Raw genomic sequence first — 23,408 nt, 5'->3', positions numbered from 1 at the left:
GGCCTGAACTCTGGGCATGGGCACTGTCCCTCAGCTCTTCAGCTCAAGGCTAGCGCTCTGCCACTTGAGCCACAGTGCCACTTCCGGCTTTTTTTTCTGTTTATGTAGTGCTGAGGAATTGAACCCAGGTCCTCATGCATGCAAGGCAAGTGCTCTACCACTGAGCTACTTTCCCAGCCCCCATGATATTCTTATCATCAAATAACTATCAGAAAAACAGAAGTACTGTGGCTTAAAGTGGTAGAGTGCTAGACTTGAGCAAAAAGCTCAGGACAACACCCAGGCCCTGAGTTCAAGTCCCATGACTGACCGGAAAAAAAAAATAAAACAACAATGCCAGAGATGGATAAGCCCTCAAATGAGCCCAGGACCAAATATGTACCCTTTAACCAAAATCATGGTCCTGCTTCTATTTGCTCTATATGGTATTTTCCCTCCCAGCTCAAAAGTAGTTCTTAAACCCCAAAGCCTTCTATCTTTCAATTTAATCACCCTACTTCTTAGCAAGACCTCACAAGTCCAGTAACTTCCCCATCAGTGGCACCTCTGCTCTACCTCTGGTCTGGCCCCTGGACCCCAGAGAAACCTTGAAAATCTGGATCTAGGGCTCTAAATTCTTCTGTAGTCACCTCATCTTCCTGCATTTACCTGTGCTCTCTTTGGAGTCAGAATCCAGGGGTGAGGGAAAAGGGAAATTTGTGGGTCACAGGTAAGATCTTCCCTGAGGCCTTCTAGTTACAAAGTCAGAATAAATCTTCAACTACCCAGACTTTGTTCCATGGTCTGCTGCCTCTAACTTGTAACACACACACACACACACATACACTACCACCACCACCACCACTAACTCTTCTGACTCCCAGAAAAGTAAGGATTATAGTGTGTGATTATTGGCTGGAGTCCTTAAGATGAAGTCTGATAATCCCCTGGACAACACTGTAGTACATAAAAGGGAAGATTTTACCTTGCTCAGTTTAAGGGAGGACTGCCAGCAGAAACCAGTCCTGCTCTCTTTCTATACCCTCATCTCCAGTTGATCTCTGGAGTTCCATGGACTCCCTGTGTTCTTTTTTAGTGGTGGTGGTGAGGCTTGAACTCAAGGCCTGGGCAATGTCCCTATGCTTTTTCACTCAAGGCTAGTGCTCTACCACTTTGAGCCATAGTACCACTTCGGTTTTCTGATAGTTCATCACAGGTAAGAGTCTCTCAGAGAGGCCAGGCGCCGGTGGCTCCCGCCTATAATCCTAGCTACTCAGGAGGCTGAGATCTGAGGATCACAGTTCAAAGCCAGCCTGGGCAGAAAAGTCCGAGAGACTCTTATCTCCAATAAATCACTAGAAAACCAGAAGTAGCACTGTGGCTCAAGCAGTAGAGTGCTTGCCTTGAGCCGAAGAGCGCAGGGACAACACCCAAGCCCAGAGTTCAAGCCCCTCAACCAACCAAAAAAAAAGAGTCTCTCAGAGGAAGGGATAGTAGGGGAAAAACAAAGGAGAGGTAACAATGCTCAATAGGAAATATACTCATTACCTTACTCATGTAACTGTAACCCCTCTATACAGTATCTTTATAATAAATATATACATAAAAATGGTCTCACAGACTTTTTGGCCTGGACTAGCTTTGAACCAGCTTTGATCCAGAGATCTCATGAGCCTCCTGAGTAGCTAGGATTACAGGCATGAGTGACTGGTGCCCAGCTCACCCCTGTGTTCTTATTGGCCCCATGGCTGGTGAAAGGAGAGAAAAAGCTTTCAGTAGTGTTAGACAAACCAAAAACATCATCAGGCTTCCAGCACTCTCTGCTCTCTGCCAGCCAGCCCTGCCCAGAGCTGTCTGGAGCCTTCCTTGCTTGAGCCTCCAGAGACTGGTTTGTTGGAGACTGAAAATAAGTAAGACAAATAGAAGGCAAGGCTAGTGAGCTATCCATCAGCTCTGCTCTCAGGTCATTGCAGTAGGATATTGAGAGAAGAAAGGAGACAGGACAGTAGGCATAGTATTTAAGGAGACAATTCAGATGCACTTGAAGGTAGGGCCTTCTTTAATCCTTTTGAGCCCCCAGATCATGTTACTCTTCATTGTCACCACAGGAGTAGGCTGAGGACTGAAGATGAAGTGAGGGACCCTGGAAGGGAAAGGGCCAGGGGGACAGAGCTGGTCCAGAGCAGGGATGGGTTGTACTAATGGCATGACTTTGAATTAATTCTCCACTTCGAGCCATAGGGATAAAAGAAGTGGACGCGTGGTAGTAAAAGGATGGAGTAAAGGTCTGCAGTGGAGGCCCCTCAAAGCATCTGTAATGCCCTGTGCAAGATGATTGGTCTGTGAGCTTTTGCAAGAAACCATTGTCCTGGCCATGGGCACAGGCCAATGTTGCCATTCTGGCCAAAGGGCAGTATCTGAACCAGGCTCCTGGCCTCCTACGTGGGGGAGGACACCAGGAGGAGATAGATTCTCCCCCACTGGACCAAGGTCAGTCTTTCTTTCCATTACAATCCAAGAGGCACAGGAACTGGGATGCTGGGAGAATCAAGTTAAGCCAACACATGTGTTTCAGATTAAATTCAGTTGTGAGACAAACACCATGGCTCCTCCTTCTCCTCCTCCCAGAACCACATAGTCTTCAAGCCACATGGCACTAAGACATTGTGGACCATGCAGGAAAAGGGCACCTCCCTCTTGGCAGGCTCTAGTAGTTTCCAAGGGTCTTCTCTGGTCTACCCAAGCTGATAACCACCAGCCCCCAGGAACCTCAAGTGAATCAATCCATGGTGCCCAGAAATCCATCTCTTCACACTACCATAGGAACCAGTGCTAGGACCAGAACTCCCTGGTCTCCATTCACTCTGTGTTGGGAGTTAACTCTGGTGGACAGCCATAGTGAGTTTGGGGGAGCCTGAAGCTTCTTTTTAGCTCAAGTCACCTCCCTGCTGTGGTATGCTTCAGGGAATGCCAAGCCCCCTGAACTGCACACACACAAACAAGGCTAAATAGTGGTCATTGTTTGCATGGGGCCGTGACCTCATCTGTCTCTTACTTTTGCTTTTTGCTCTTTTGGCCACAGAGAAAGGGTGGGGGCTAAGGACACAGCTGTTGCCCCATCCCTGCCCTCAGGCAGGACTCAGCAGGCACTAGCTTAGTGCTGCTGGGAAATGAGATCTCTGAAGTTAGCACCAGTTGATTTTGGAAAAAGTAGCAGCAAGTTGAGTGGAAGGCAAAGCTGAGCTACCAGATGATCACCTTCCAGACTTCCCCCACTGGAAGCACCTCCCTGAGATTGTCCTTTTCCTAGGGGTACAGCCTTTTTAGGCTGCTACTCAGACCTGACCCAGGGCTTAGCTCTGTGCCTCCCCCCCAACCCTCCTCTATTTTTGCTTCCCACTCACTTTATTCAGAAATCTTTCCAGTGGGGTTGGGGGTAATTGGGTCCTGATCTTTGTTTGCCCACTTCCTCTACCTTCTTTCACCCATTCAGCCTGATGGCCAAACTGCAGACACTAATATGTCTCCCACCTCTTTCTCCCCCTGTCGCTCCTCTTTTCTGCTTCCTGGGGCACCCCTGCTTCTCCCAAGTCCCCCCTCCAGCCCAGAGGGAGCTTTCTAGTCTTCCCATCTTCCCCTGACATGCAAACCCTGGAGCTGCTTTACCTGTGGTTTGTGACAGCTCCACTTCCAGCCTGGGTGCCTCAGCTTGCACACAGAAGGGGGCTCCAGCAAGCAAGCTCTGGAGCTGTGGTTACTGCCTCCCAAACTCAGCCTCCAGCAGGCTTCAGATTACAGCTATTCCTTTCTTAAAGCGACCTGCACTCAATTTGAATTCTCTGATTGCATCATTGTCTGGGGTTAATTTTAACCCATTGCTGCCTTTCCACCCCAGATTCACAAGACCCTCATATTCACATAACTCTCCTCCTCCATCACATCTTCTTAGCTGTCATAACTGCTTGTTGGGATTTCCAGCAAGGTAGCCAGCCAGGGATGAGAGGTACTAGTAGTATAATAGGCACTTAAAAGATCTCACTAGGCTCATGAGTTTACCAGGAGCAAGTTCAGAACAAGGCATCCCAGAGTCCCCCATTTTTGTGTGTGTAAGTAGAAGAGCTTAGACTCAGGTACTGGGGTTTGAACTCAGGACCTCAATCAAGAGCTCTTCCTGCTCACAGCTGGTACTCTATCATTTGAACCACACTTCTACTTCTTTCCACTTTCTACTTCCAGCTTCCTTCTGGTTAATTAAGAGGAGTCTCCCAGATTTGTTTGGCTAGCTTTGGATCAAGATTCTCAGATCTTAGACTTCTAAATAGCCAGGATTATAGGAATGAGCAACCAATGCCTGGCAGGTGCTCCATTTTTATCTGTATCCTTTGCCTGCTATTAACCATTCTCTCCTGAAGTCACTTGGAAGCCATCTTGGAAGCGAGGAATCACAGCAGACTAACAGCCAAGTGACTTATCAACTAGGGTGTGTGTGTGTGTGTGTGTGTGTGTGTGTGTGTGTGAGTGTGTGAGTGTGTGTGTGTGTGTATAATGTGTTGGTACCATGACTTGAACTCAAAACCTGGAGCTCTGGCTTGGATTTTTCTTTTTCTTACAATTAGCTCTTTACGGGGCTGGGAAGGTGGCTCAGTGGTAGAGCGTTTGCCTTGCGTGCATGAGGCCCTGGGTTCTATTCCTCAGCACCACATAAGCAAAAAGAAAAAAGCCAGAAGAGGCTCTGTGGTAGAGCGCTAGCTAGCCTTGAGCTAAAGAGCTGAGGGACAGTGCCCAGGCCCAGAGTTCAGGCCCCACGACCGGACCCAAAAAAAACCCAATTAGCTCTTTACAGCCAGGTGCCGGTGATTCATGCTTGTAATCCTAGCTACTCAGGAGGCCAAGATCTGAGAATAGTGGTTCAAAGCTAGCCAGGGTAGGAAAGCCCATAAGACTCTTATCTCCAATTAACCACCAAAAAGCTGGAAGTAAGCCAAGCACTAGTGGCTGACGCCTCTAATCCTAGCTACTCAGGATGCTGAGATCTAAGGATCATGATTTGAAGCCAGCCTGTGAGACTCTTAGTTCTAATTAGTCACCAAAAAGCCATTAAATGAGCTGTGGCTCAAGTGGTAGAGTGCCAGCCTTGAGCAAAAAGTTCATGGACAGTGCTCAGACCCTGAGCTCAAAGCCAGGGGTGATGACACACCTATAACCCTAGCACTCCAGAGGCTGGGGCAGGAGGATTGGTTGTTTGAAGCCAGCCTTAGATACCTCATTGTGGAAGATACCTACTCTCAGCTTGCCAGGCATGAGTGGCCACACACCTATGATCTTACCTATTCAGGAGTCTGAGATCTAAGGATCATGGTTTAGAGCCAGCCTAAGTAAACAAATCTGAGAGACTCTCATCTCCAGTTAACCAGCAAAAACAACAAAAAACAAAAACAACCTAGAACTGGAGACATGTCTACAGAGTGACAGTCATGAGCAAGAAAAGTAAACAAGAGTCAAGGCCCTGAGTTCAAGCCCTAGTACAAACACCAAAAAAGAAAAAAAGCTCAAATACCACCTGAGGACTTCTCAGGACTGGGATGTAGCTCTTGTCTAGTGGTATAGCACTTGTCTAGTCTGCTTGAGGCTCTGCCATTAATCTCTAAAACCACACAAGACTTCCCATAGTTACATAGTATCACCAAACCTGGAGAATTCCTCTTCTGACATTTCAGATCATTCTGTTTACTGCTTCTTGCTTTGCTTTTGTTTTCTCTCTCAGAAGCCAGGCAATAAGGAACTGTTCTGTGGTCTGATGCACAGTTCAGGCTACAAAAATCCAACCATGACTTGTTTTTGGTGGGGCTTTTGTTGTTGTTTTGCCAGTCCTGGGGATTGAACTCAAGGCCTGGGCGCTGTCCCTAAGCCTCTTTGTGCTCAAGGCTAGCACTCTACCACTGGAGTCACAGAGCCACTTCTGGCTTTCCCTGAATAGTTAATTAGAGATAAGAATCTCACAGACTTTATTGCCTGGGCTGGCTTCCAACTGTGATCCTCAGATCTCAGTCTCTTGAATAGCTAGGATTACAGGTATGAGCCACTGGCACCCCACCTGTGATTTGTGTTTTTTATTTATTATCTACATCACTCTATTACTACTTGGGCTTTCCTGGAGAACAGAGATCTTGTCTGCTTAGTTGCTTCTGCATCCCCAGAGACCAGTGTGCTGCTGGGCACATAGAAGGTGCTCAGTGAGGATCCACAAGGCAGAAAATGCAATTAAGGAAGCCAACCCAGTAGCCAAGAGAGACCACGAGGGGATAGCAATGACCCACAGAAGTGACAACCAGACCCTGACCTGGGATCTGAGAGTAGAAATGGAAAGAAAGGGAAAGAAAGATAAGAGAAGCAAAATGAACAAAGTTGACTGGGTGAGTTGACCTTCCAGTGACTTTTTTTTTTGGTGGTGGGGGTGGTACTGAGAATTAAATCTTCCTGTGACTTCTTATTCCTCCCACAATCTTCATCATGACCCTAGAGCCTTCCACGATCTGTCCCAGAACTGACTCCCTCCTCCTTTACTGCTCCTGCCTTGCAGACTACCATCTCACCTTGAACTTGTGTGCATGCTCCTAGCTCAGGACCTTTGCACTAACTAGCTCCCTGTTGGGCAGCTGTCCCTCACCAGCTTCAGTCTCCTGCTCTCATGTCACCTTCTCCTGGAGGCCATCTCTTCCAAATCTGTCACCTGCTTCTCTTTCCAGGCGGGTCCACATAGTCACTGCACTCAGAGACAAGGGCCACCACAGCCAGCCATGACACTTCTCACCACAGGGACACCCACACTACCCCCAGCTCATAGGCTCTTGAAGAAGAAATTGTCAGCTCCATGCCAAGATACCCCCAATAGCATCCATCAGATCCCCAGACACTGAAAGCCTCCAGCTGCTAGCTTGCCCCTCCGGCTGACAGGCGCCAGCTCCCAGCGGGAGGGTAGGGGGTGTTCTGTGTGTAATTAGAAACTCCAGGCTCCCTAATTGCCAGTTCTTCCCCCAAACTGGGAGACTGGCGCTATTCTGAGCAGCCCTTGTTACTGGCTGCCTGAGGCACCTAGCAAAGGCCAGGCAGACAGCAGAGCCAGGCTGGCATGGAGGTGGCCCTAGAGAGGGCTGGCATGTGGCCAGAGACCAAACGTGGCACAGCAAGAGCTCAGTACTGTCTGTTCTGTGGCTGCCTCTCTGCTTCCCCGCTTCCCCCGCCCATGCCCGGAACAGTGACATCAAACCAACAGGGCCCATTCATTCTTTATTCAGGTGGCATAAAAATCACTACAAAAACTTTACAAAAGAGCTGTAAGGAGCTAACAGGGCGCCTTCCCTCCCTCAGCCCCTGAGCTACTGGCAGAAGAGGAACACAAGAGAGGAAGGCAGGGGATCCTGGCAGTGTTGGCATCTGGGGAGGCATAAGGGGTGGGCTAGTAGCTGGAGGCCTTAAGCAAGCTGCATCCATGTCAGACTATGAGAGAACATGGGGCTCCATGAAGGGCAGAAGCTGGTCCTTGGTATCCAATCCTATGGCAACACTGCCTTCCGAGTCACCCCTAACATTTCTTTCCTGTCTTTAGCCAGGGTGTTCTCAGACATGTCCCAAGGCAGCCTGCTCCTCTTGTGCTTATAAATGTAGAGGTGTCTCATCTGCTGACTTGGGTATGAATCTAGCCTACTTCCTGCTGGAGCAGAATCCATAGATGCTCTATCACCCCACCCCAAATAGAACACCTTCTGAGCCCCTTGGGGAGAAATGAAAAGGAATCTGGCCCATGATTCCCATACCTGGCCTCCTCCCAGCCCCCAAGCCCCCAGAAGGAACTGGAAGAGAATAGCGCCTCTCCTCTCACAGACTACCCCTGGGCCCCACCCTGCTCCCACAAAGCTGGTTGGAAAAAGTCACATGAGTTGAGATGCTGGTCCAGGTGGGGACTTAGGATGCTGGTACTGGTGTTCCTCACTTGGGGTGGCTAAACTGGGGGTAATCCTCCTCCGAGGGCGGCACAAGTTTCAAATCAGGGTCAAAGAACTTGTCTCCATGGAGGAAGGCTTTCTGGTTCTGGATTAAGTTTCTGTCATCAGGGGAATCTTGCTGCTCCTGGAGCTGGGGCTGTGCACTAGGGTTGGGGTTCCTCACGCTGCCCACAAAGAGGGGCAGGCCTGTGGTATCCTCCATGATGAAGAAGAGGAAGGGGCGGTTCACATTGAAGGAAGAGAGTGACATGCGGGACATAGCAGTGCTGGTGGCTGCAGCTGCCTCCACGCCAGCCTCGCTGAGCTCCAGGGTGGACTGGTGCTGGACACTGGATACCACCAGCCTCTCATCAGAGATCCCACGTAGGTCTGGGGCCTGGAACAGCTCATGCAGGCCTGCCCAGAGCAGCAGATGGTTGATTAGTGCCGCCCTCTGCCCCCAGGCTCCCAGGACCTAGCTGGTACCCTGGCCAGGGAACATCTTAAATTCTCATCTGCTTAACCTTCAAATCTCCACTTAAACATTGCTTCTTTATGGGCTGGGAATGTGACTTAGTGGTAGAGTGCTTGCCTAGCATGCATGAAGCCCTGGATTCCATTCTTCAGTACCACATAAACAGAAAAAGCCAGAAATGGTGTTGTGGCTCAAGTGGTAGGGTGCCAGCGGTGAGCAAAAGAAGCTCAGGGACAGCACCCAGGCCCTAAGTTCAAGTCCCAGGACTGGCAAAAAAAAAACCCACAAAAAACAAACAAAAAGAAACATTGCTTCCTTTAGGAAGCCTTCCCAGATCCCAGCCTAAAAGTCTGAGGTCAGATTTGGATCCAATACCTGTTCAATATTCTCTGAAGTGAGCTGGAGAGACACCTTCTGTCTTATCACTTATGCTAGATTGTAAATGCCTGATTTCTCACTTGTCTATTCCATTAAATGATTACTTTGCATACAGCTGGCTGCTAGTGCCTATATAGTACGTAGAATATAGAAATTGCTTTGCAAAGCTGACAAGTAAATGTATCTCTTTTTTTTTCCATACTAGGTTTTAAAACTCAGGGCTTTTCACTTGCTAGACAAGCACACCACCATTGAACCATGTCCTTTTTTGCTTTAGTTATTTTCCAGATAAGGTCTTAGGCTTTTTGCCTAGGCTAGCTTCAGATTACAGTACTCTTTCCTTTGCCTCTTTTTTTGGTGTGTGTGTGGAAGGGGCCAACCTTAGAGCTTGAACTCAGGGCCTGGGCACTGTCCCTAAGCTCTTTTGCTCAAGGCTAGCACTTACCACTTCAGCCACAGCACCACATCCAGTTTTCTGGTGGTTAATTAGAGATAAGAGTCTCACAGAGCCGGGCGCCGGTTGCTCATGCCTATAATTCTAGCTAGTCAGGAGACTGAGATCTAAGGATCATGGTTCAAAGCCAGGCAGGGCAAGAAAGTCTGTGAAACTCTTATCTCCAATAAACCACCAGAAAACAGGATGTGGTGCTGTAGCTCAAGTGGTAGAGCACTAGCCTTGGGCTGAAGAGCTGAGGGATAGCACTCAGGCTCAGAGTTCAATCCCCATGACTGACAAAAAAAAAAAAAAAAAAGTCTCACAGAGCTGGGCTCTGGTGGCTCACGCCTGTAATCTTAGCTACTCAGGAGGCTGAGATCTGAGGAAAAAAAAAAAAAAAAAAAAGTCTCACAGAGCTGGGCTCTGGTGGCTCACGCCTGTAATCTTAGCTACTCAGGAGGCTGAGATCTGAGGATTGTGGTTCAAAGCCAGCCCAGGCAGGAAAGTCTGTGAGATTCTTATCTCCAATTAACCATCAGAAAACTGTAAGTGGTGCTGTGGCTGAAGTGGTAGAGTGCTCGCTTTGAGGGACAGTGCCCAGGCCCAGAATTCAAGCCTCACGACTGACAAAAAAAAAAAAGTCTCACTCACAGAGGATTTCAACCTGAGCTGGTTTCAAACTATGATCCTCAGATCTCAGCCTCCTGAGTAGCTAAGATTATAGGGGTGAGCCATGTGTCCCTGGCTATCTTTGCCTCTTGTATCTGGGCTTATAGGCATATACTACCACATTCAGTAAATGCATCTCTTTAACAATGTGACACCCCATTTTCTCCTCCTTCCCCTTTCAGGAGCCAGGAGGTTCACATGCCATCATGGGCTCTAGACCTAGTATTCCTTGGAGTATTCAAGTCTTGGGCAGCAGAGTCAGTTGACAGTCTTGGGTGATTCAGCTCACCCAAGAACAGGGGATCATACCAAACCTCCTTATTCAGGACAAAGGGATATCTCTGACTCAGACCTGCTATCAGCTGGAGGCCTCTCCTCATCCACCTTTCCCAGCCCCACCCAGGGCTGACCCACCATCCTCCTTACCCAGCTGGCCGAGGGTAGCCACCAGATCTAGCTGGTGTTTCAGGTGCAGCTTCGGCAGCCGCACTTTAGTGGGCTTCTCTCGTAGTGAGGGCTGGTTCAGGGTGTCCCAGCTCAGGTTGGCCAGTACCTGGGACACGTTCCACTCAAAATGAGTGGGCACCATGACCACAAAGCTCATGTTGTTCTTAAAGGGGAAATGAGCCACCTACAGATAAAGGAAAGAGAATATGAGAACCAGAAAGCACACAGTCCTAGCTGGATCTGCGCTTCTGTATTTCTCAGCCGAGTAGGAATCAAGTTCACCATGATCAGTTGTGTTGCTGAGCCTTCACTTCACCTGTGAAGCTGCATAATACCTCCCTAGTGCAGGTTGGTGTTTGAATGAGATAAAGCTTTTTAAAGTATGCAGCAGTATCTGCACTCAAAAGCCATGCTTGGGCTGGGAATATGGCCTAGTGGTAGAGTGCTTGCCTAGCATGCATGAAGCCCTAGGTTCGATTTCTCAGTGCCACATACACAGAAAAGGCCAGAAGGGGGGGCGGGGGCGGGGGAAGTCCTGTACTCATCAAAAGCCGTGCTCAGTAAATAGTGGATATCTCTCTCATCTGCTCCCAGCTAGCTGTGCAAATAGGTAAAGGAGCCACCTATCTTCCTCTCAGTTCTCCTTGTGTATAATGGGTGGGGTCGTCACTTCCCAGATTTCTCTGGAGTTCAATGGAGGAGTTACTGCAAAGCACAGTACCCACTCCACCCCCTCTCACCTTCTCTTAGTGACTCTGCCCGCTCTCACATATCTGAGATTTGAAATTGAGTTGTTGTTGTTGTTTAAACATGGGGTCTTGTTAGGTACCCTTACCCCCAGCTGGCCTTGAACACACTATATGGCTCAGGATGGTCTTGAACTACAGATTCTCCTGCCTTAACCCCCCAAGTGCTGGGATTGTAGCCATGAAGGACCATACTTAGATCATAAGATCGCATTTCTTTACTTTTTTTTTGCCCTTCTTGGGGCTTGAACCCAGGGCCTGGGCTTCTTTTGCTCAAGGCTAGCACTCTACCACTTGAGCCACAGTACATCTTCTGGCTTTTTCTGTTTATGTGGTACTGAGGAATGGAATCCATGGCTTTATGCATGCTAGGCAAGCACTCTACCACTGAGCCACATTCCCAGCCCGCATAAGATCTCATTTGAAGGCACTCCTGAAGCAAAGTCAGCTACTTGGGCCTGCCTGCAGAATACCTGAGAAGGATGGAGAAATGGAGACAAAGGAAGAAGGAAGAGTGTGCAGGACAAGAAGAGAGTAGCAAGAAAGGAACCTGTGGGAAAGTGGACCAGTTCTCCTTTCAGGATGAGCTGGAGAGAAGTCTGGCTATCCAAGTGGCTTCTGTCTGCAGATGTGACTGTGCTCTGTCATGCTTGCCTTGCAAACCTAACCAACACTACTATCTCAGCCACTACTGATTGGCCCAGGGAGCAGTGTCCCAGCCTAACAGGACCACACTTAGCAAGGGAAGTCATGGGGTCGTACCTGAGACAGGTTGGCATAGAACTCCATCCAATCACAATGTTCCATGCAGAATGCGGAGAAATTCAACCCAATGGGATCCTCCCTTCTAAGAAGCTCTGTATGAGAGCTCAGGTCACATCTTCCAGGCTGAGACCCTGAGTGGCTGCATAGCTTCCAGGGTGGTTCCTGTGCTGTCTGGTCTCAACTCAGTGCCCCTTCTTCAAAGAATTCTTCCAGACCCAGTCATTAAGAGGTCACTTTTTTTCCCCTTTCATGACACTCCTGACTGAAATGACTGTGATACTGTATACCTTCCCTTCTAAGACCAGGGCATTCTCTCCCTTGTGGTCCACCTAATTCCCAGTGCCTCAGACAGTACCTGGCACACAGCATACTGAGTGCACAGCCCAGAATACTGTCTTTGAGTGAATGAACCTATGGAGACTGAGTCTGGCACCTCAGAACTGCAGGGAAGGTGGGCACCCTCTCCTTTACCCCTGTGGCTTCTCCACAGATTGTCCTCTCTCTCCCTCCCCCTCCCCCCAGCATCCAGGCCTGGAGTGCTGGGCAACCCAGGATAACCTGTATCTCAGGCTGTTCTAGCAGGAACCAGCGTAGAGGGTACGAGTGTGCTTGCATCATGTCTACTGGCACTGTGAACTTCTCATCCAGGTGGAAGGAGTCTCTCTCAGTAAAGCTTGGATCAAATTTGCTCTTCCAGAAACCTATAGCCAGAAGAGAACAGGAGCCATGAAAACTGAGACCAGCCTCTTTCCCATCCCACCCAGAACTCCCTCAAGGCATGAAGAGGTAAAGCCAAACACCCAGGGGGTGTTGTACCACCTGCCTCCTCCTTGAAACATTTTGGAAACCTGGGCTTGTGTTTTCCCTATCTGCTGCAATGCTCCTAGTTGGAGACCCGCAAGTCCCAGTGGGAGCTATTGCAGCTATCAAACTCTTGCACAAAAATCACCAGGGGAAGCCAAGCACTGGTGGCTCACCCAGCTACTCAGAAGACTGAGACCCAAGGATCATGACTTAAAGCCAGCCCAGGCAGCAAAGATCATGAGACTTTTATCTCCAGTTAGCCAGCAAAAACCTGAAAGTGGAATTATGGTTCAAATACTAGAATTCATCTGCATCCCCTAACTTTGTTCCAGGCTATTTTGTTTTCAACAACCTCGCGAAGTTCCTGAGCACCTTCCCATCACATGTACACCCCTCCCCCCCCCCCGCCTCATGACCCAGCCTGAAGAAGAGAGACAGGGTCCCACTCAGCCTACAGGGTGGGGCTAGCATCACCAGGGTGGGGGACTTGAGAAGAAGAACGCACCCTGAAAATGGATGGCATTGAGGAGAAGCAACACCGTGTTTTCCGGAAGCTCAGAGAGGAAATCCTCAATCTTCCCTTCTGTGGCCTCTTTCACCCATTGGTTGATGTTCGCCAGGTCTTCTTCCTGCCTTTCCGTCAGTTTCATGGGCTTTGCACCAAACAGTTGTTTTGATTGTTCCAGGAAATTCTCTTTGATGGGAAATCCTGCACACAAAGTGTCCTGAGCTGATCCCTGGATCTGGGTTCCATAGCTACCAATGCTCCAACTGGTTACTTGAAACCAAGCCTTTCTCCCTTACCCACTCTCCATTACAGGGCACTACCTAGGCAGTCCTCTGTCATCAGCAGCTTACCCTTCTGTAGGTACATTCTGGCAGCCATCCGGAATGTTCCAGGGCTCAGGTTCTGGCACAGGTGGCTCAGTAGATGGGGAAGGCAGGGCTCTGAGTCTACATGTAGCACCTGTTGCAAGCTCCGTAATGTTTGGTTCTGAGCACCTGGAGGGGATCAAATTGGGCTAAAGCCAGGGCCAGGGGATCTTTCCCACCCTAAGATCCACTCCAGCCTTCTTGCATATCCATGATGAGTATGCTCAGGGGTCCCCATGATCTCTCCTGAGTTCCACTTTCATCTCTGCTGCCGACAGATTGTGCTTCTTCACCCCATTCCAATTGCCTTCCCTCTCTGGTCCTCTGTTTCCCTTAAGTCTAGTAGGAGAGGGCTGGGAAGGTGGCTCAGTGGTAGAGCGCTTGCCTTGTGTGCATGAGGCCCTGGGTTCGATTCCTCAGCACCACATAAGCAAAAAGAAAAAAAAATCTGGAAGTGGCGCTGTGGCTCAAGTGGTAGAATGCTAGCCTTGAGCTGAAGAGCTGAGGGTCAGCGTCCAAGCCCAGAGTTCAGGCCCTATGACCGGACCCAAAAACAAAAAACAAAACAAAATAAAACAAAGTCTAGTAGGAGACCTGAAAGTCCCAGTGGGAGCTATTGCAGCTATCAAACTCTTACACAAATCACCAGGGGAATCCAGGCACTGGTGGCTGATGCCTATAATCCGAGCTACTCAGAAGGCTGAGACCTAAGGATCATGACTTAAAGTCAGCCCAGGCAGCAAAGATCATGAGACTTTTTTTTTTGGGTCCAGTCGTGGGGCCTGAACTCTGGGCCTGGGCGCTGTCCCTTAGCTCTTCAGCTCAAGGCTAGCGCTCTACCACTTGAGCCACAGCGCCACTTCCGGCTTTTTTTCTTTTTGCTTATGTGGTGCTGAGGAATCGAACCCAGGGCCTCGAGCATGCAAGGCAAGCGCTCTACCACTGAGCCACCTTCCCAGCCCCGATCATGAGACTTTTATCTCCAGCTAGCCAGCAAAAAACCTGAAAGTGAAATTATAGCTCAAATGGTAGAGTCCCAGCCTTAAGCACAAAGCTAAGCAAGAGGGCAAAGCCTAGTACCAGCACACACACAAAAATAATACTAAAAGGACTTGTGAATAAGTACATCGGACCCAATCCTTGGGAATCTGTCCTCAAAGACAGGTGTGGGGGTTGAAAAACTTGTGTTTTTTCTAATGTCTATGTGGTGCTGATAGAGGAGCCATCAGTAGCCACATCTGGAACAGTGAGTGCCCACAGGCCTCAGTTCTGCTGGACCAGTTCTGCCACAGTACCTAGGGCCAAGTGAGACAATGCCAGGGCCACACTCAGGGGTGAAAGGATGATGTTGGGGCTGGTGGATGTTTGGGCCACCATGGAGAATAGGTCAACGGTGAAAGCCATCATGGCCTGGGCCAGCTGGCGTGTCTCCTCTGGAGTTGGGGCACCCTTGCAGTCTGCTGAGGACTTCTTCAGGGCAATCTGGTCATCAGGTTTCTATAGGGACAGATCAGGGGTCAGTGAAGTCAAAAGATCAGCTCCATGTTCTGTCAAATGTCTTCTTTATAGCCCTTGTGTTCCAGGGCAGCAGCCTATCCTATCTATTCTTACCTCTGAACTCCAGAATCTCAGCCCTACACCCATGACCCCCATTCCTTGCTGATTGGCCTTCCTCCTTCTGCCCTCACCCACTCTTCCCCAGCCCCACCTGGTTATACCTGGTTGTTCGACTTGAGGAAGGCAAGTGAGGGAAATGGCAACTTCTCCTGGCCCTGCTCCATAATTGGCTGCAGAAAGAAGGAAGCAGATGGAGAGTGATGATCTTCCCATAGGTCCCCCAACCCGCCCATACCACAGGTGAGATCCGCTGCTTTCTTCTTCCCACCCACATGCCCCTCACTCCCTAGTACCTGCTGGCCCAAGGGCTCCATAGCGCTCACAGGAGAGAACTGCTGAGAAAAGGGTGGTGATTAGCAGGGGAGCCCCCTCAGAGCCTGGACCCCCCACACCTTTTCTCCCCTCAGCCCCTTTGATCACTCCAATATTTGCTACCCCCTACTCCCATCTACCAGTGTCTTCTTCAACTTGACTGACCCCGCCCTCCTGAGCCCAGCCTCACCACCAAGCAGGGGCCTTGCAGGCAGGACAAGCCGAGCACCAGGAGCCCTCGGAGCAGCGCCATGTTCCTGTGTCCAGGACAGGAAGGCTGTTTCCAGTTACCACTCCCACACTGGATGGTGAAATCCTACCCCCACGTTCACTGACTTGGCCAATCTGTAGAAGCATGTAACACATTCAGAACACATTAGCAACTGTTCTCAGCCTGAGTAGTGGGGTTTCCCTGGTCTTTCCCCACTTTGTGGCTTGGGTTTTTCATATGTCATGGGCTGAGGCTATTTTGGTCAATAGGGAGTGGTGAGGTCCCTCATTCTTCCAGACTGGTTTGAATCTCAGCTCTGCCTCTTGCCAGAGGCCCTTGGACATCTCTCTTAACTCCTCTTTGCCTTATCTTGTAAATGGTGGCAGGGCTCCTACCTCCTTCCATGGATTTTGAGGGCTAAACTAAGACAGTCTAAAAGCTGAGCAGAAAGGGCTGGGAAGGTGGCTCAGTGGTAGAGTGCTTGCCTTGCATGCACAAGGCCTGGGTTCAATTCCTCAGCACCACATAAGCAGAAAACGCCAGAAGTAGTGCTGTGGCTCAAGTGGTAAAGCACTAGCCTTGAGCTGAAGAGCTCAGGGACAGCACTCAGGCCCAAAGTTGAGGCCCACAACCACCACCACCATCAACAACAAAAAAAGCTGAGCAGAATGCTCAATACCCAATGCCCTTAGTGAATGGTAGTTATCAGCCTAGTTCCAGGCTAGGGAAGGCAGCCACTCCAGAGCACCCATCCAACCTGGTCAGCCTTTCTCAAGCTGGTCAGGTCTTACACATAGAGTGGGCAGGACTGTGAGGCCTTAAGGTCACTGCAAGGGTGATGGCATGGCCAGAGAGCTGCTTTGTTGACCTAGCTGCAGGGCCCAGTGAATGCTTCTGGTCTAGGCACCTTTGGACTTACGGGAATCACAGGCCTGTTCAGGGAAGCCAGGCTTGTGTGTGGGGATGGGCAAGTACTAGTCTAGCCTTGGCCTTGGCCTCAAAACACACACACACACACACACACACACACACACACACACACACACACACACACACACACACCTTCTACCCTGCCCATCTCAAGGCCAATTTTTCTGAAGGACTGCTTTACCCACCACACCCACCCACACCCACCACCCATCACTCACAAAGGCCCTGGGCCCCCGTCTGAACTCCAACTTAGGCATTTGAATCTTTCTAGCAAAAACAAAACAAATCTTCCAGTTTGTCAGGTCCCCAGGTGGGGGAGGGGACTCCTTTTAGAGTTCCCACATTGGCTCATCATCACCCCAGGAGGCTGAGAAACTACAGGCCTAAATAAATTCATCCCAGACAATTCAGCTACGTGAGCAGCTCCTCATCCCTTCTGCTGTCCCAGGAGCAGGCTGAGCCGCCCTTCCATCTTACCTCTACTCCTTGCTGCAGCACTCGATGTTCCTCTGGCCCCACTTGCGTGCTCCCCACGCTCTCTGCCCAGCTCCAGCCAATCCAGCCTGGCCCTCCCCTCCCACCAGGACCTTTGCTCTCAGCCAACCCCTGTTCAGCTTGCTTTCTCGGCTGGTAAATATTGACCTGCATATCCGGTTAAACATTGATACCGGGGGGGGGGCCAGAAGCCCCTTTCCCACCACAGCATCTAATCTTGAAATAGCAATTCAAACCCCCCCCCCCGGATTTAGGTCCCTCCTGAACCCAGAGAAGCACACTTCAGGAGCATACAGCTGAGAAAGCTAGGGTTGGCCAGCCATGAGGGCAGATCCAGAGAGCCAGACACACAGGCTGGTTTAGCATTATGCTTTTTTTTTTTTTTTTTTGGGTCTGGTCGTGGGGCCTGAACTCTGGGCCTGGGTGCTGTCCCTCCGCTCTTCAGCTCAAGGCTAGCGCTCTACCACTTGAGCCACAGTGCCACTTCCGGCTTTTTTCTTATGTGGTGCAGAGGAATCGAACCCAGGGCCTCAGGCATGCAAGGCAAGCGCTCTACCACTGAGCCACCTTCCCAGCCCCACATTATACCTTTTTTGTTGTTGTTGCTAGTACTAGGGCTTAAATGCCGGGCCTGTACTCTCATTCAAGGCTAGTATTCTTTATGTTGTTGTTGGTGGAGATGGTTATGGAGCTTGAACTCAGGGCCTGGGCACTGTTCCTGAGCCTCTTTGTGCTCAAGGCTAGTGCCCTACCGCTTGAACCACAGCACTACTTCCAGTTTTTGAGTGGTTTAACAGCGATAAGAGTATCACAGGCCAGGCGCCAGTGTCTCATACCTATAATCCTAGCTACTTGGTTCAAAGCCAGCCTGGGCAGGAAAGGCTGGGAGACTCTTAACTCCAATTAACTACCAGAAAACCAGAAGTAGCACTGTGGCTCAAGTGGTGGAACACTGGCCTTGAGCTGAAGAGCTGAGGGACAGCACCCAGGCCCAGAGTTCAAGCCTCACAACTAACAAAACAAAAACAAAAAAGTATCATGGGGACTTTTCTGCCCAGACTGACTTTGAACCATCATCCTCAGATCTCAGCCTCCTAAGTAGCTAGGATTACAGATTTGAGCCATTGGAGCTCAGCTTTAAGGCTAAGTATTCTATCATTTGAGCCATTCTTCCACTCCTGGCTTTTTGCTGCTTAACTGGAGCTAAGTCTCATGGACTTTTCTTCCCTGGCTGGCTTTAAACTGCAATCCTTGGATCTCAGTCTCCTGTATAGCTAGGATTATAGGTGTGAAACACCAACACTTGGCACTACATTATGCCTTTTAATAACCCCACAGAGTGAAGTCTTTCTTTGGTTAATCAGACTCAGATGCTATGTGACCGGCCCAAGAATACAGCTGAGTTCAGAGTCACTTCCAATGTCCTTTCCTCCCCTTAACAGTTGACCAAGGATTGGGAAGGGAATGCTGCAGGAGCCTATGCAAAAAACCAACCTCCAGCTCTTGCAAGCCCAAGGGTCCTGCCTCTGGCCTGGACTCAAAGGCAAGGGGTGAAGAGAGATGCAGAGAGATGTTACCTTTCCCAGCATCCTGTCTTTTCAGGAGCAATGCACTCTGTCCTGTTCTTCATCCCCCTCCTAACTCTCCTGGATGTTGCTGAGTTTCAAGCTTCCCAGTCCTTACATTTTTTTTTTTTGGTGGGGGGTCCAGTCGTGGGGCCTGAACTCGGCCTGGGAGCTGTCCCTCAGCTCTTCAGCTTAAGGCTAGCACTCTACCACTTGAGCCACAGCGCCACTTCCGGCTTTTTTCTTTTTGCTTATGTGGTGCTGAGGAATTGAACCCAGGGCCTCAGAGCATGCAAGGCAAGCGCTCTACCACTGAGCCACCTTCCCAGCCCCCTTACATTCTTTTTTGTTTGGGTTTGGTTTGGTGTTTTGTTTGTTTTGTCCATTGTGGGGCTTGAACTCTGGGCCTGGGAGCTGTCCCTGTGCTCTTCAGCTTAAGGCGAGTGATCTACCGCTAGAGCCACAGCACCACTTCTGGTTTTCTAGTGGTTAATTGGAGATAAGAGTCTCACGGACTTTTCTGCCCAGGCTGGCTTTGAACTGTGATCCACAGATCTCAGCCTCCTCTGTGGCTAGGATTACAAGTGTGAGCCACCGGCGCCTGGCTCCAGTACTTACATTCTTAAGACAAGCCATTAGCCAGGTATGGTGGTATATACCTGTTACCCAAGCTGCTTGAGAGACTGGGACAGGAGGATACCTTGAGCCCAGCCTGAGCTATATAGTAAGAAATTGTTTAAAAAATATAACACACAAAAAAAATAAGATTAAAAAAGTATATATACGGGGCTAGGAAGATAGCTCAGTGGCAGAGTGCTTATCTTGCATGCATGAGGCCCTGGGTTCGATTCCTCAATACCACATAAGCAGAAAAATCTGGAAGTGGTGCTGTGGCTCAAGTGGTAGAGCGCTAGCCTTGAGCTGAAGAGCTGAGGGACAGCACCCAGGCCCAGAGTTCAGGCCCCACGACCAGACAAAAAAAAAGAAAAAGAAAAGAAAAGGAGAGCGTTCAGTGCTGGAGCTACCCACAGAGGAAAAGATAGCCTGGAGCTGAGGGACAGCACCCAGGCCCAGAGTTCAGGCCCCACGACCAGCACAAAAAAAAAGTATATATACATGTATGCATGTATATATATGTATGCATATGTACATATATGTCTATATATGTATATATACAAACAGTATAGTAAACAAGCTTCATTCCACCACATGGCTCTTCCAAAGGATTTATTGACCATATTTACAAAGGATTTCTTGGTTATATTTACATCTATTGCAAATAGTGAGGAGGCAACAGGAGGCAAGCCACAGACCTCAGCTCTGCTCTAGTTGAGGACTCGGGAGATTCCTGGGGCTCCCTGTCCCCTGTGAGAGACCTGAGATGCAGATGATTGATTCTTCTGGTCCCTTTTCTCAGGATCTTGGACCACCTTCCTGGGCCCAGGGGCTGCCTCCTCAGCTCAAGGCACAAACACTGTGGTTAGGGAGAGGCAGGCAAGGTAAAGAATCACTCCTGGCAGGGACCATCTGGCCCAGCCCACCTTCTCACCCCTGACCCTCTCTTCTTCCCTTCCTAGTCCCCCACCAGGCAGGGCCTGGCTGGACACTTGAAACCCAGATTTCTGGGTCATGCCCAGTCTTCCTTAGCCCTCCTGGAGTCCAAGCACCATCAGTGCCCTGGACTGGGGCAGTTTCCTGTCCTTGGGGTACAGGAGCAAGAAAAGCCCAATGGGAGCTGGCAGGGCAAAACCAGTCTCCCTTCCCCTTCCTGAAGCTTCCCTGTCCCGGAAGGCAGAGGTTGGGAGAAATGGAGGTCACAATGCTTTTCTCTCTTCTCCTTGACTCCTTCTGGCTAGGAGCAGTGTCTGCACAAGCCATGATTGAGATCCCTCTGGCAGCTCTCATGGCTTTGGGAGATTCAGGGACTAGGACCCCCAACTGGGGGCCCTAGCAGGCAGGCCATGTAGACACAAAGGCATGGGGCCTGGGCCTGTCTGGAGGAATGTTTTGCAGCATCAGAGTAAGGAGCTGGACTCCCAGGAGATGTCAACCTGCTCTGCCCAGCCAGCTTCGGTCTCAAGCTCTATGCCAGCAGGCGGATGACGCCATTGTCTGAGCCCAGCAGAAGGTGGCGTTTAGTGGGCAGCAAGGCCAGGCTGGTGAGTGTGCCGCGGAAGTTCTCAGAACTGAGCTTTGTAGTAGCCTGAGAGGGTGGCTCCAACAGGGAGCAGACGCCAATCTTGTTGGCTACAGTACCAGTGACCACTTCGCTGCCATATAGGTCGAAGGTGTGGATGGGGTCAGATGCTGACTTGTAATGATGCGTAGGCTTCTGCTCCAGCTCCTTCCAGACGGTCAAGGAGTGGTCAGAGGAAGAGCTGACCAGGACACTGCCCTCCACTGCCTGTCAGTGGTTGGAGAGAAGAGAATCTCAGTGGGGGCCTGGACATCCTGAACTCCCACCAAGCCCCAAACGCTTCCCATTTTCCCCTATATCACACAGGAAAGGGTAGCCACCAGTCAGCCGTGTCATGTTAACTACGGTTAATATTAATATTGTCATGAACCAAATCACTGCTCTGTGCTATGCTTGCCCCCTCACCACATTTGATCTTCAGAAAGACCCTATGAGGTAGATGCTACCACTGTTCCTATTTCTCAGTAGAAAAAACAGAGACTCGGAGAAGCGAGATCTCGGAGGGCGAGCACTAATACCCAGGCTGACCGCAAGACTTCTTGACCCTTATTTGTTTAGAGACACTTGGAACCCAGGGTCTCTGGGGCCTAGAGGGAGCTGGGGGCCAACCCACCCTGTGTAGTAGCAATGCCTGCTTCCCGACCTGCACCCAAACTGTGCATTAACCCTCCGGGCCATTGCAGAGTGCCTCCCTGAGGCCTATGACTGAGAATGAGGAGTAGGAACTGGTTCCCCCTGCCCAGACCCTCTCCTGTCTCCCCACCCCCAAACCAGGGCATCCCAGCAGAAGGCATGGACTCTGCTCAGCAGTTTGGGGGCAGTAAACAGCTTCCCAGCTGAGCTTTATTTAACCTGAACTGGGTCATGGACAGGGCCCGACCCCTGATCCTCCAAGCAAGACAAATATGGACAAGGGTTACTCATTAGAACATCTCCATGGAACAGCAGGGTCAACTCTGCCCTTGGCTCCTGCCCCCTGCCTGCCTTCTGCGAGGCCCCTACAGTACACCTGGCTCCTGAGTTGGCAGAGGAAGACCAACCTCTCTGCCCATCAGTCCCTGAGCAGGTGTGAGGGACACCAATGCAAGCCTGTCATGTGTCTATGCCTCCCCCACCGCTAAGGGCCTAAAGCAGAGATAAGGGGTTGGAGTTAGACAGGGCAGTAGGCAAGAGGACGAAGCCCATCACCTTGATCTGTAGAATGTCCCCTTCATGAGCTGGCCAGCCTCGCAGAACCAGACCTGTGCGGGTGTCCAGGAGCACCATGAAGCCCGAAGAGAAACCAGCCACAACACTACGGCCACTGGGGCTGACTGCCAGGGAGCGGACAAGCCCAGGGTTCAGCCCGCCACCCAGGCGGAACTCATGCTGCAGGCAGAGGGAGACTGCATTGAGATGCCACCACTGACCCTGTCCACCCTCCCTGAGGCCCCAAACACCACCCAGGCCACCATGACCGGAAGGCCTGATCCACTGGCCTCATCCAGAGTAAGGAAAAGGCCTGAACCCCACCCATCACAGGGCAGAGTCCCATCCCCACAGTGGGATAATAAGTCCAACTCCTGCTTTCTCTCTTTGTGAGTCACCTCCCTGACAGGTCTCCAGAGACTCAAGTCAGGGCTCAGGAAACTAGACAAACCCCTGACCTGCAGGCCAGGCTTCCTGCAGTCCACAAAGCGCAGGGTAGAGTCAGAGCTGGCCATGGTGATGCTGGTGTGGGGGGCAGGCATGACGGCCACTGCAGTCAGGGGCACCCGGCTGTCCGACGGCTCCACTGTACGAAGGGTCTTCCCTGGGAAGGAAGGGTATAGTGCATCTGGGTCCTGGAAACTGATGGAGAGCCTTAGCCCCTTCCATACCTGCTACCTGCATCCCTCCCCCAGGGGTCTTCAGAAAACACTGGACTCTCCCCTGCTTCCATAGCCAGGCCAATTATGCTAAAAAGAGACCAAGAAACTATTTGCCAAATGCATAATACATGGTACACATCAAACCAAATCCCTATGTGTATCATCTTCTAAACCAGTCCCATTTTATGGTGAGAAACCCAATACCTCCCATAGCAGAATAATTTGCTTATAGTCACACATTAAAGTTGGTGGTGCTGCTCAGGTAGAGGCCATGTGTAGTGGCTCATGCCTATAATCCCAATTATATGGAAGGCATAAGTAGGAAGATTGTGACAAGCTTGGGCAAAAAAGCATGAGACCCTATTCAAAACCTATCTAAAGCACAAAAATGGAAGGATGAAAGGTGAACAAATGCAGCAGTGGTACTCACTAGACACTATGTTGAAAATGAACTATACACTTTGTGGGTGGTGATGAGAGAGAAAAACTGGGAGTAAGGGAAGGGATGATATTCTCTAAAAGGAAATGTACTATGTAACTGTAACCCCTCTGTATATCACCTTTATAAAAACAATAAAAAATTATTTTTAGGGCTGGAAAGGTGGCCCAGTGGTTTTAGAGTGCTTGCCTCACACGCATAAGGCCCTGGGTTCAATTCCTCAGCACCACATAAACAG

The 23,408-nt window shown here is 50.1% G+C and overlaps 3 protein-coding genes across 7 annotated transcripts in view; all 3 read right to left on the bottom strand.

Annotated features, from left to right (window-relative positions):
- The window catches only part of Serpinf1 (serpin peptidase inhibitor, clade F (alpha-2 antiplasmin, pigment epithelium derived factor), member 1), a 12,269-nt gene extending 8,589 nt beyond the window's left edge, over window positions 1–3,680 (bottom strand). For both annotated transcript variants that reach the window (XM_013016357.1, XM_013016358.1), the window contains exon 1: window positions 3,646–3,680. The gene's annotated coding sequence lies outside the window, so the exon portion shown is untranslated. The remainder of the gene's footprint in view (window positions 1–3,645) is intronic.
- Window positions 3,681–7,900: 4,220 nt separating this feature from the next.
- On the bottom strand, window positions 7,901–17,188 carry Serpinf2 (serpin peptidase inhibitor, clade F (alpha-2 antiplasmin, pigment epithelium derived factor), member 2). Its single transcript, XM_013016550.1, has 10 exons — window positions 17,102–17,188; window positions 15,674–15,828; window positions 15,465–15,506; window positions 15,273–15,341; window positions 14,850–15,051; window positions 13,540–13,683; window positions 13,187–13,390; window positions 12,436–12,578; window positions 10,346–10,550; window positions 7,901–8,378 (listed from the first exon to the last, which is right to left on the bottom strand). Exons 2-10 carry the CDS (start codon window positions 15,734–15,736, stop codon window positions 7,966–7,968), a joined length of 1,485 nt encoding a protein of 494 aa, XP_012872004.1. The 5' UTR covers window positions 15,737–15,828; window positions 17,102–17,188; the 3' UTR covers window positions 7,901–7,965.
- Window positions 17,189–19,903: 2,715 nt separating this feature from the next.
- Wdr81 (WD repeat domain 81) overlaps window positions 19,904–23,408 on the bottom strand; it is a 14,269-nt gene continuing 10,764 nt past the window's right edge. For all 4 annotated transcript variants that reach the window (XM_013016528.1, XM_013016529.1, XM_013016527.1 and 1 more), the window contains 3 exons: window positions 22,528–22,673; window positions 22,070–22,249; window positions 19,904–21,088 (listed from right to left, as the gene is read on the bottom strand). In XM_013016528.1, the coding sequence (XP_012871982.1) occupies window positions 20,768–21,088; window positions 22,070–22,249; window positions 22,528–22,673 (647 nt within the window). In that variant the 3' untranslated portion in view covers window positions 19,904–20,767. The remainder of the gene's footprint in view (window positions 21,089–22,069; window positions 22,250–22,527; window positions 22,674–23,408) is intronic.

This window comes from Dipodomys ordii, unplaced genomic scaffold (genome assembly GCF_000151885.1).
Source record: "Dipodomys ordii isolate 6190 unplaced genomic scaffold, Dord_2.0 Scaffold31, whole genome shotgun sequence".
In the NCBI taxonomy this organism is placed as follows: Eukaryota; Metazoa; Chordata; class Mammalia; order Rodentia; family Heteromyidae; genus Dipodomys; species Dipodomys ordii.
This window is presented reverse-complemented; position numbering and strand designations above follow the sequence as displayed.